The sequence below is a fragment of the Nelumbo lutea genome, chromosome 1 (assembly GCF_056320005.1).
Source record: "Nelumbo lutea isolate HS-2025 chromosome 1, American lotus-T2T, whole genome shotgun sequence".
Taxonomy (NCBI): Eukaryota; Viridiplantae; Streptophyta; class Magnoliopsida; order Proteales; family Nelumbonaceae; genus Nelumbo; species Nelumbo lutea.
This window is the reverse complement of record NC_142684.1, coordinates 92262564-92275155: the sequence shown is the minus strand read 5'-3', so window position 1 is coordinate 92275155 and position 12592 is coordinate 92262564. Positions and strand designations below refer to the sequence as shown.

The following is a 12592-nucleotide window of genomic DNA, read 5'->3' as shown; positions in this document are numbered from 1 at the left end:
TTTCCACACCACCCAACATATTGATGCCTTTGTTGCTTTCCACATTACCATCCCTATTTTCTTTCGTTGTCTTAAGAAGTCACAATTAAAGAGTCTTGCCATGTCTTAAGGTGGAACTCACCTGCAACCAAAGAGAGTACAAAAGAAATCCCAAATTTGAAGCACAAAAGAACATGATATCATTTAGTGATGTAGAGTCTCACCACTTTCCTTACATAAAGAACACACATGAGGAGAAAGGCATGTGTATGGCCTTCTTCTCTGTAACATATCACAAGTGTTTACCTTGCCAAGGAATAATTCTCAATAGAAGGGTTGAATCTTCAGGGGGATGGTCTTGCACCAAATTTCTTTCATGGGAAAATCCCCAACTAAAGGGTGGGGGAAGCAAGTACTCAGAAGAAAGAAGAGAAAGAGAAGATGCCATTTGAAGAACCTACCCAAATTCTAGAGTCTTTCAGCTACAAGTCTAAGTGAATTTTCCCTAAAAAGGTTCAATAACTAGATTAGAGATTCACACTCATTTTTCCCTTAATCCCCTTCTGAAGCCTAAGTTCTAATTCATGCCATTTGGACATAATGTTCCCAAAATGGATACAACTTTCCCCTTGAGGTTTGAAAGCACAAAGAGATAAGGAAAGAGGTCTTTAAGTGGGGTTTCCCCTACCCAAAGGCCTTCCCAAAAATGAACTTTATTACCTTGTCCCACATCAAAGCAAATGCAATTGAGGAATGTAGGGTAGATTTTGTAGATAGCTTTCTAAGGAGAAGATGAAATACTATGAAGGGCAAGTTTTACATCCCAACCATTTCCATCAACCTCATGAATGCTCTCAATCATTATGTGCCATAGTCTATCCTCCTCAAAGGAATATCTCCAAAGCCACTTACCTAGTAAAGTTGTGTTCCTTAACATTAGGTTCCCGATTGCTAAACCCCCTAAATCCTTAGGTTTTCTAACTTGATCCCACTTAACCAAATGGTCTTTCCTTTCCTCTCCTGGATCCCAAAGAAAGTCCCTCATGCATTTCTCTAAACTCTTTGCTACCTTAGAAGGGATTATGAAGGTTGAGAGGAAATAGGTGGGGAGATTTTCTAGTGTGGCTCTAATTAAAGCTATTCTTCCGCCCAACGAGATATAATTCCTCTTCCAAAGGGCTAATTTCCTTTCAAACCTTTCTAAGACTGGCTTCCAAAACCCAACTAACCTAGAGTTTCCTCCTAAAGGTAGTCCTAAGTAATTAATTGGCTAGCTTCTTATCTCACACCCAAAGATCTCAGCAAATCTTAATAGTTCATCTTCCTCCAAGTTGACCCATACAATATCACTTTTGGTTCAATTTATCCTCAACAATAAATAAATAGAGAAATAAAAGATGATACTTTATTCACATTTTGAATTCATGACATCTTTAGGGGAAGCGAAAAGTCTATGAAAGAATCAATCATCAACTGATTACAATCGTAAAAGATAGAAAAAAAAAAGGCTATTAGAACTACAATTGGTCTGATCCCCTTTTAGAGGGGTATGTAGGCATCCTGAGCAATGACACTTGGGTCTAACTCAGATATGACAAAAAATAGGAGGTAAAGAATAATGGACATTCTTAAAACAAAAAGTAATAAAAAATAAAAAAGAGGAAAAAATCAAAGTAGTAGTGGAATCATTTTGCTCCGTCACTTAGGGAAATTAATCACTTCTCAAGTGGTCTTCAAAGTCATCCCTTCTTGCTTAAGTCCGACCTCCTTCAATAAGATTGTTAGTTACTACATCCTATTGTGTCATGCCCTTTTGCTCATGTAAACCATTGTACCACTTTTTTGAATTGAAAAAAAAGTGTCGCTTCTTTGCTTTTTCATTATGCTGGCATGCCTTCTCTTTTTTGCTTTGGTACTTACTCATGGTGGAGTAATGAATTAGTTAGGTTACATTGAACCTAGAAGAGAGAGAGTGTCTACCTACTTTTAGGATGGTTATACAATCAAAGCCTAGTTAGACTATGGACTTGTTGATAAGTCCTATGGGTATGCCTTTGCAAAATGTTTGTCGATAATCTTGGATTCATTGTGAAGGGGGTAACCTTGTTGTGTTGAAACTGTTATCGAGGGTGTTGAACCTTCATCAATATCACCCACATTGACTCAAACTAGGGTAATCACAAATCCAAGTGTCTTGAAAAAAAAAAAAAGAGAGAAAAATCCATTTCAAGCTAGCATAGTGTGAGGCATTGTAAAACCTTGGTATCACGCCAATCGATCAAAGAAAGGAATGGAGGCCATCATCGACCATTTAATTCCCCAATTGTCCCCATCATCTCTCTTATCATTAATCAATCCATTGAATTAATCAATCAAGCATTTCCTTTGTTAAGCCAACATGCATTCCTCAAGGTGCACCCAAAGGTTGAAAGATAATTCAAAAATTCAAAAAAAAGTAGAGAGAGAAAGAAAAGCTCTTAAGGCCTGCCTATCATCAAGTAAACATGTATTGTGCTCAATGTGCATTCCATTGATGTGTTATGCAATCTTTATTGAAATGAAGGTAGGCCATCCTTGGCCATTTGCCCTGCCTAAAAACCCGTGCCCAAAACTTGTTAAGTATTTCCACTAGCCCCTCTTTTTTTTTTTATCCTTCCACGTTACCCTTTCTTTTACCAAGCATCTTCAAGCGGGTGGAAAAGAGGGAATATAGTCCATAGATACAAAGGAATTAATCTATGAAGCATTAGGGAAACATCTATTTGCTGTTTCTCCTATCAAAAGGTGTTTCCAAATTGATTGTTTAATGTAATGCTTTCATCTCCAAGGTATTCAAATTTTAATAAATAAGGTTTGATAATACTATCAGAAGACATGATGTTTGAAAAACTTGTGACCGATCAACTGTCACATGGTATCCATTTGGATTTTGATTGGTCAAAGTTATTGGGTATCATATTCAAAGTTCATCTTTTGGGCATCATAGATTTTCCCAATTATGTATTGTGTTATGTATTAGAACACTTCAATTTTTTATTTTAAATGCTTTATTCCGGAGAATAAAGCACCAAAATGCAAACCTAAACTTTGGATGCATATCAATACAAAAGCATGAACATGTACAACAGGCTATGCAACCATTCAAACTAAACACACTAGTATTATTGTTAATTTGTTAAATTCACAGTTTGGCAACAACTAGACTTGTTCATGGGTTAGGTAGCCCAACGGGCCGGCCCGACTTAACTCGATCTAAGTCAGGGTTAGACATGATTTCAGGCCCGTGGGCTTGGGCTTAGGCCTAAAACATTGGGCCCGACCTTTTTTCGGGTTGGGCTCAGGCTTTCTCAAAAAATCCTAGCCTGAGCTCGAGCGCGACTTGATAATGTATTATATATATACACACACACATATATAATATTTTTTTTATTATTCTTCTCTTTTTTCAAGTAATAGTGAGATCTTTCATTATTTTTTTTTTAGGTTTTGAGGTCCTTTAATATAAATAAAATAGTTTTTAATTGAATAAAAAGGAAAAAAAATATTTTTTTGTCCAAATTTTTGGTCGGGTTCAAGCTTTATATGAGGGTCAGGCTCGGACTCAAGACTTAGGCTCGATGGTCAGGTTGGATTTAGGCTCGGGCCTAATCATATTATGTTAATTTAAAGGCAAAACCCAACCTGATCAAATTTTTGGTCGAACTCGAACTTGAGCCCAGGCTTTATATGAGGGTCAAACTCGGACTCAAGACTTAGGCTCGATAGTATAAAGACAAAACCCAACCCGTAAATACGTCTAATAACAACTGAAGATAAAAATCTTACACCTTTAGAGGTTGTGAGATCTTTGTCTATTAGATTAGATTGCTCAAATTGAAATTGGGTAGACGATTATATATCATTGAAAATTTTACTATTTAATTATTTTAATAGTTACAAGATAAAAGATAAAGCAATATGTATTTCGGTTCAGCAGCTTTCAGCCATTATCAAATCAAACAGCTAAAAAAGTGAAAAACTTATTCTGTACTTGGGAGAATTCCTGTGCGTTGGTAAGCACCAAGGGCGTAGGTTAGCAATTTCGTCTTGCATTTGTTCGTCTTTAAAATGTTCCCGAGTCTGTCCATCTCTTTCTCGCGAGTCACAACAACTGGGAAGAAGACGTCCACGACGAGTGATGACGGAGAGAGAGAGAGAGAAGAGAATTGGAAAAAGGATTTGCTGTTCTTTTCGCTTCGTTCCTCTCATTAATTAGCAGAAAGACTTCACCCGCGTAAGCGAAAGTCCATCTTTCATTTCTCACAAAATTTCCCACAACTGATCTTCGTCTCGTCGTCTTAAAGTTTCGATCGTTTCTGTATTTCGGAGTTGAATTTCTACTAATTTATACGAATTAGAGAGAGGTTTTTCTGCACGGAATTAATCTGAAGTTAAGGTTTCTGCAGAACAGCAGAAGAACTGGAGTTGCTAGGGTTTTGCGGATATGCAGGTCAAATTGAATTGCAGCGGAATTGGTAGGTCTTTGAGGTTGGGGAACTTCAGTATTGAATGAAGCTGTAAGTTCTTGGGGAATTTTTTTTGAAGGAAGATTCATATTGGGTTTGTAAATTGGATTTCTTTTAGTTTATATAGGACTTCAGAACTCAGGAGACGGTTTGATTGAATTCAACGAGAAACTAGGGTTACATATTTGATTGGGTGCGAGCTGGGGTTTATGATGGTAGATTGATAATGGTGCGGCTTCTAGGATTGAGTCGTGGAGAATTGGATGATTTGCCTCGCGAGATTACCAGAACAAATCCAACGAGTGAGACTGGGGAGAGTGGGTGGCTTATCCGTTTCTTTGATTCGGCGTTTTTTTGCGAGTGGATTGCAGTTAGTTACCTGTACAAGCATGATCATTCGGGTGTCCGAGATTACCTCTGTAACAGAATGTACAGTCTTCCACTCTCCGGCATTGAGAGCTACATCTTCCAGATTTGCTACATGCTGGTACACAAGCCCAGCCCTTCATTGGATAAGTTTGTTATTGACATGTGCTCGAAGTCTTTACAGATTGCACTAAAGGTTCACTGGTTCTTGATGGCAGAGCTTGAGGACTCGGACGATAATGAGGGAATCAGTAGAATTCAGGAGAAATGCCAGATAGCAGCGACACTGATGGGTGACTGGCCCCCACTGGTCCGCCCTCCTAATCCCCCTGCAAGCCCTGGGAGCAAGAACCAGGTTCTCAACAAGCTACTCTCATCGAAGCAGCGATTACTGTCACTGACCTCATCTCCCCCAACGCAGCGCTCATTTTCCTTCTCACCGTCATCTGTAAGCAACTCTTTACAGGAAGAGGGTAATAAGCTTTCCCCTGATGAGAATAAGCTCTTCAAGAAGTTGATTCCAGGTCCAAAAGTCAGGGATGCTTTGCTTTTCAGGAAATCTGTGGATAAGGATGACGAAGACACAGAGAAAGATAGTTTCTTCCGGAGACTTATCAGAGAGAGTAAAGATGAGGACGAGGAGCTGATGTCAAGCTCTGATGGGTTCTTCAAACGGTTATTTCGTGATAGCAAAAGTGACTCGGAGGAGAAAGCAAGTTCAAAGTCCGGAGAAGATGATGAAAAAGAAGGGTTCTTCCGTAAATTATTTAAAGATAAATTTGATGACAAAAAAGATGTTATTGACAGAAATGATGATGAAGATAAGGGAAACTCAAATGCTGACGAAGAAGAGCCTTCAGAATTTTGTTTGTTCCGTAAATCGTTTCGCGTGCATCCTGAAGAAGACAAAGCTGCAGTAACAAATGAAAATTCTAATTCTGGTGGTTCATCTGAAAGTAGTCCTGGAACAGAGAGTTTTTTCCGTAAGCTATTTCGAGATAGGGATCACTCTGTGGAGGATTCAGAGGTGTTTGGTTTGAAAAAGCACAAAGAGGTCAGTAAGGAATTAATTTAAAGCTTGCATTTCTCTTGTTATGTTGGTGGATACATGAAGCAAATATTCCCATCATTGTTTCAGTTCGTGCGAACCCTTCTATTTTATTGTTGCCTAATAGCTTTTGGTTGTTCTTTATTTGAAGAGTGAGTTTTGTGTTTGATAGCTATCATCAATTCTAAGTCTAAATTATGAGATAGCAATTTGATGTCTATTGTCATTGCATAGGCTGCATATGTTTTCCAACTGCATACCTCCATGGATTAAATGATCTATGGTGAGGATTCTGTCCAACGTTGCTGTTCACATGAAGACAGTCACTTTAGAGGGCACCTTGGCTTCCCATATCCTTGGGAAGCTATCATGACTACAACCTTCCAAAGCCAAAAAGAATGACAAATAGACAGTCCATATCCTTCAATCCCTGGACCCCCTTGCCAACTGAACACTATTTAGGGCCTCTGGCATCTCTGCCAAAGACAGTCCATATCCTCCAATACCTCGTAACACTCCTGGACACAGGCCTCTCTGTTGACTGCTAATTTGAAGAAAGCTGGGAAAGCCTCCTGTAGTGATCTCTCCCCATGCCTTCTATCTGTCAAAAATAGGTTTGATTATCATCTCCAGGCTTGAGCTCAATCTGCTTCCTGAGTTCCTCTTGCACTTGTGGATTATCTCTCCATAAGTTGGTTCTGTATGGCTCTCTAGTTGTAAGAGTATCTCAATTCATGATATAAGAGAGGCAAGATCTTTAGGTTCCAACTTAACCACCATGTTCGGATGAATCCAAAGATCTACCAATTCTTTAGATGATTCTTTGACTAGAGAAGGAGCAAAGAGGGAAGAACTTTTTTTGGGGTCAGATCTTGGGGGTAGACAGTTGTAACTCATAAGTGTTTATTTATTTTTTTCTTGTCTGATGCATGCTTCTTGGATTGAAGTAGCCCTTTGGCATGGTTTCCCATATTTTCCTCCTTTTCTCTTTTAACAAAATCTCATTGATCTATTGCTGATATAAAAAGAAGCAAATTAAGTTTTTTAGGGCCATAAGATGTGTGTAAACTTGATCCCAAGAAGGCATTATCATGTGGATTAGAATTGTTTGAAATGAGTGTTAGGATTTCAGGAGAAAATGCATAAAGTGGATGTTGGATTCTATTACATCCATGCATTTCTCCATCTATATTAATGGAAAACCCAATGATTCTTTTCATGAAACAAAGGAAGCAAGGAGATTTGTTTTCCTCCATTCCAGTGATTTAAAAGGCACACCTAGGCAGACAGTCGAGGCGAATTTTAGGGTAGGCGCCTCGCTCAGGTTTTAGGCGCAGTCCTTTCAAAAGGCGCACGCCTATGGTGCCCCTTGTGCCTCAGCCCAGGTGTGCGCCTTTTGAAACTTTTGGAACTTCACTTGCTCATTGAAGCTTCGAGAACCCCCTATTTGGTAATATTGTTCGTTCATTCATCCTAATAAAATATCTTCTTGAAAAGCAATAAAGACTATAAATCATTATTTTTTGTGTGAGAACTTAGAATTTAAGACCTAACGTGGACTTATTTGGGCTTGCCTCGAGGGGTGTGGCACAAAGGCGGCTCGTAGAATCAGGAATGTAATATGTTTTACATCACATTAGCTACTTGAAGTAATGCAATTGAGAAAAAAAGAATTGTGGATTTTATATGCTTGAAAATGTTTTATATATTTGATTTAATTTTTAAATTCTCATTTGAATATGCTTTACATGTTATATTTATGTATTTTAATATTAGATAATTGTTTTTTTAAACATTTATTTTAAAATTTAAGTTTATATTTTTATTAGTATTATGTTTAATATTTTTTTTTCATTTTTTTGAATTTTGAGCTCTTTTTTTAGCTCCGTTTTTTTATTTTTTATTTTTTGCGCCTTTCTTAAAAAGGCACATGCCTTGCCTTGTGCCTTGTGCCTCAGGCGCAAATTGACCCTTACGCCTTTTTTGCGCCTTGCACTTTTAAAACACTGCTCCATTGTTTAATTCTGGTGGTGAAAATCCTTGGAAAGGTTGTTTCAGAGAGCTTAGGAGAGAGAAGTGGCTAGAAGTTTCAGAATAGTAAGAGATAGGAGATTATATCCCATCTTCAACTTATAGATGGCACAATGTTTTTTGGTGGATGATTCATCAAAAAAAAAAAGGATTTTTGGTGGATGTTGGAGTGAGTGTCAGGAATTTAAAGATCAACCAGGAAACCATAAAAAGAATGTCTTGTTTAAAGGTAAACCTGCCAAAATGTAATAACATGGATCAAAAAGAGTTGATCATATGTGCTTGACTTTTTGGTTTGTGAGATAGTGGATTGCTAACAAGATCCGTAGGATTGACTTTGGGAGGAAATCCTAGGTAAATGGCTTTTTGGGACCCATTGTGGTCTTGTGGAGAGATTTTCTATGAAGTTAATGGCATGGAAAAAACTACTCTCACTTTGGGGGGGGGGGACCATTCCAATAAAATCAACATTTTCCAATTTGCCTGTGTACTAACCTTTTGATACTCAAGTCACTGATGAAAGTTGTGAAGAGGCTGATTTTGATCCTTCCTGATTTTGCTAATGTTAGAGTCTTTTGGGTGAGATTTCTGTTCTATTTGAGAGCTTTTGGGAGGGTTTTTTCTTGTTTTGTGATCTTTTTTTAAAGGTAAGGTAAAAATTTTATTGATGATAGAGGAAAGAGGTACAACAGTAACCCAGTGGAATACAGTGGGAAGACAAACATCTTGCAGAACCCAAATAGAGTGAGATTCAAGAAGCTGAAATACATTCTGGTTTTTAAATACATTTTGGGTCTTATGATTTATGTCTTTTTGTTTCCTGCTGGCAAGGTGTTTTCTCGTCACCCTTCTTGGATGTATGTTGACTTTTTTCTTTAATATAATTTTCTTTTCAATTTAATATTAAACAAGTTGTGAAGGGGCTAGAGAAAATAGTCTAAACCAGGATAATGTTTGCAGGAAAAAGGCTGATTTGGAATTTTTTGGGTGGGAACTGGGTGATTTGGAAAAGGATCATCTTCTAAACTAGGATAGTTTTCCCAGGAGAAAAGCTGATGGAGGCCTTTGAGTGGGGAAAGTCCATAATAGAAATAGACATAACCTTTGCTAAAGCTAAGAATGTATAATCCAAACAAAAGAGTCAATTGTAGTTTCTAAGCCAGCTAAATCTGGTGAATTAGAGATACGGATTATTTCCTCATCCAATTTAAGAAGGGAAGTGAAACCCAAAACTAGATCAAACATTGAAATTAGGTGCTTAAACTTTTAAGTTTTAACATGCTTAAAACTAATGTAATCGAGATGGTACTTCTCTATGTCATCAAATCCCATAGTTCTTTATTTTTTGAAAACACTTGCGTTTTTTTGAAAGGTAAATGACATTGTATTAAAGGAGGGTGAGCTCCTCTCAACCAAAATAATTACAATGTATTGCACATCTATCTTTCTGTGTTATACAAAAATAAAATCATTGTCCCATATGAAACTATTCCAATTAGTATTAAAATGTTTATAGGAAACTCCGAACAGCTCATTGTTATTTGCATGCCCAAAAGGTAATAAGGCTTGCAGTCTTGGCAATTAACTCATTGATCTCCACTTTCTTCCCTTTGAAGACTCTGCTATTGTACTCTCTCCACAAAGACCAACAGGTTACTGCTGGAGTGAACTCATGAAGTGTCACAAAATCCTTCCTTTCCTACACAGCCCTTTCAAGCATCAAGTGGAGAACAAGGTCACTAAATCATTTCGGCATATCCAATTGCAGATAAATAGCCAGCCTTAAAGATTGTATCCAGATCAGTGTTTTAAATGGCGTGGGCGCCTCCAGGTGAGGCGCTTCCAAAACGCCCTGAGGCGTAGGCTAGAGGCACTGACACCTCTGAGGCGTATGCCTCAGGTGCAAGAGGTGTACGCTTCATGCACTTTTTTCATGAGGCATGCTAGAGGTGTACGCCTTATGTGCTTCATGCACACCTCATGTAAAAGGACTGAAAAAAAAGAAAAAAAGAAAAAAGGAAAGGAAAAGAAAAGAAAGGGAAGGGAAAGAAAATGAAAGAAAGAGAAGAAAAAGAAAAGAGAAAAGGAAAGGGAAGGGAAGAAAAGATAAGAGGAAAGAAACTAGTTCTATGCATCTTTATTCTTCTTAATATAAAAAAATATTAAAAATAAAGAAAAAAATGAGATCCCCCCTTCCTCTTTTTCCTCCTGACCCCCCTCCTCTTGAGGAGGCGCAGGCTTACGTCTCCTTGTGTTCGGGAGGCTTACGCCTCTTACGTTCTGAACCACGCCTCGCGCCTCTAGGTAGTGGAATGCCTCTTGTCACACCTCTGTGTTTTAAAACATTGATCCAGATACTGTAAGCTTCTCTGCTCTGAACCAGTCCGTGATGTAGCACTTCTCCCACTTGTCCACAAAATCTGCACCGGTTATCAACAGTCCTTCCCTGTGTAACCAGATGAGCTGTAGTTGTAATTTTGTCAAAATAACTATCCACCGAAAGAAATCTATCTTGGATGTGAGGCCCACTTTCCAAATCCATTTCCATGAGATGTTTTGATTGTGTGGTCTGACAGCACTTTGTAAAATGATCTAACCGTGAAATTTCTTGAATGTCCAGCATTCCACCATCTTCTGTCCTTGTGTGCATTTGAATCAGGAACTGACGTGGGTCGCCCATTGGTAATCATGAATACTCCTGAATTTTGGTGCCCAGGTCCCAGATAGCCTGCTCCCTTAGCAGCTCAATGCAATCTTTAATCAAAACATTCTTGTCCATTGCAACATTGAAATCTGAGGGTAGACCTGACATAATGGTCTCAGACTGTACCATACATTGAGCCAGAATCTCACCTGATCCCTCTGTCTTGGTTTGAAAGAAATGAACTGGGAGAAAATTTCTTTACTCTTCGTGATGCCTTTCCATACTCCAGTACCATATGGGCTTATGACATATAGTGAGCCTGTCTCACTGCCATATTGCCACAACCATTTTCCCGAAAGAGCTTCATTCATTGTGCTTGGAGACCTGATACCCAATCCACCCTTCTCTTTGCCTCTTTGGAGAGGCAGACTTGTTTCCAGGCCACCAAATAAAGCTTTCTTCAAATCAGTTGCTTAACATAATTATGTAAAATTCAGGATTCACCTCACAATTCTAGTAACATAATTAAGAAGCAACTAACAAGAGGCATAACTCTGTTCAAGTTCCCCAAAACAAGCATTCAACTTCATTGTACTATCTTGTTAACACAGGATATAACTGAGTTGGACAGATCAAGCTGTCAAACTTTGACTGATATCAGAACTCAAGTAACATTACATAGTCCCAAGAAACCAAAAGATTGAAAATCTGACTAAAATTCTAAAACAAGATGAACAATGAAGCAAAATGAGAGAAATCCACCTGAAATTCTATGTCCATTGACTCTGGTTGAGCTCCTTAGCATCAACCCCTATAACAAAAAACCGAAGCAAGAGCAACAAAATTAATAACACTCGAATTGGAACATTCAATTTTCTCCTTAAAAGCCTGTCTCTTACCACAGAGGTTCAAAGACCAAAGACTGGAATAAATATCTTTTTATTTTACGACCGGTAACTGTTCAATTTTGTAATTGTCTATACAGTATATTGTATATAGCTCGTTGAATAGAAATATAAATTCCTTTTCCCATTTATAAAAAGAAGGATTTGTGCCTAGCACCCCACAGAAATAGATCAGCAATTGCTGCCCCCCAAAAGACTTAAATATTTACATTTGAATCAACTCAACCCCTTGGTCTTTTTTTTTTTTTGATAAGTAAAAGGAAAATTTTATTAAAGAAACAAAACTGGATACATCAGAACAGGTGTTAAGATTACACCCCACAAGAACCCCAGGAAGACTTCCAACCATACTGAGACAAAACTTCAAAAGAAAAGCGCAAAAGAAAACAAATTTGCACTGATACTTTATAAGCAATCTGACCAATGAAGCTCAATTAATCTTTCAATCTCTCCAAACTCTTCACAGCCTCTCTCCTCATCCGAACTTTCTCCTCCAAGAACATCAGCAGCTTTCCTCAAACCTTCATCCTTCCTCTTCCTTTCAAAGGCTTTCCTAACAAGACTTTCCCCTCCTCAAATGAATAAGGCTAGGGACTTTCCAATTTCCACTTCTCTATCAACTAAACTCTTCAAGTCCATACACCCTTTATTTTTCTTCTTCTCCGGCTCCACATTGGAAGAGGACTCAAGATTCTTATTTTCATTCGAACAAACCAAACTCTCTCCCAATCCAGCCTTTCTTAGATCATCATCTTGGGAGATTGTCGATTGTATCTTGTTCCCATTTGCAACCTGCAAAGGTCGCTTCTCTACTTGGGGATTCTCAAAACAAGAAATTCTAGATTTTACTTCTCTTCTTTTATAGATTCTTTTGTATTTGTTGGTCGGCTCAATACCTACCAGACCATCTTTCAGTCTTGAAAACACCTTTGTAACATGAACGGTGTTAGACTTACTTGAAACTCTTGGAGTCACCAAAACTTCACCCTTATCAATCCAAGCATTCTCCTTCTCCTGTGACCCCAATCAACTCCCAGTTGTCCAATAACCACTTCAAAAGTTGAAGAAACAACATCTTTCCCTATCTCAACACCATGAGGCAGGTCCTCGAACA

At 38.2% G+C, this 12592-nt stretch overlaps 1 protein-coding gene across 18 annotated transcripts in view; it reads left to right on the top strand.

Annotated features, from left to right (window-relative positions):
• The first annotated feature begins 4063 nt into the window (after positions 1–4063).
• The window catches only part of LOC148876130 (phosphatidylinositol 4-kinase beta 1-like), a 58281-nt gene continuing 49752 nt past the window's right edge, over positions 4064–12592 (top strand). For 16 of the 18 annotated variants that reach the window (XR_016105567.1, XR_016105564.1, XR_016105565.1 and 13 more), the window contains exon 1: positions 4113–5904. Coding sequence is in view for 4 of the 18 variants with exons in the window: in XM_088966197.1 (XP_088822323.1) it covers positions 4711–5904 (1194 nt within the window). In the remaining 14 variants the exon portion in view is untranslated. Of the gene's footprint in view, positions 5905–12592 lie in introns of all 18 variants that reach the window. The other 2 variants (XM_088966199.1, XM_088966198.1) reach the window with 2 other exon arrangements.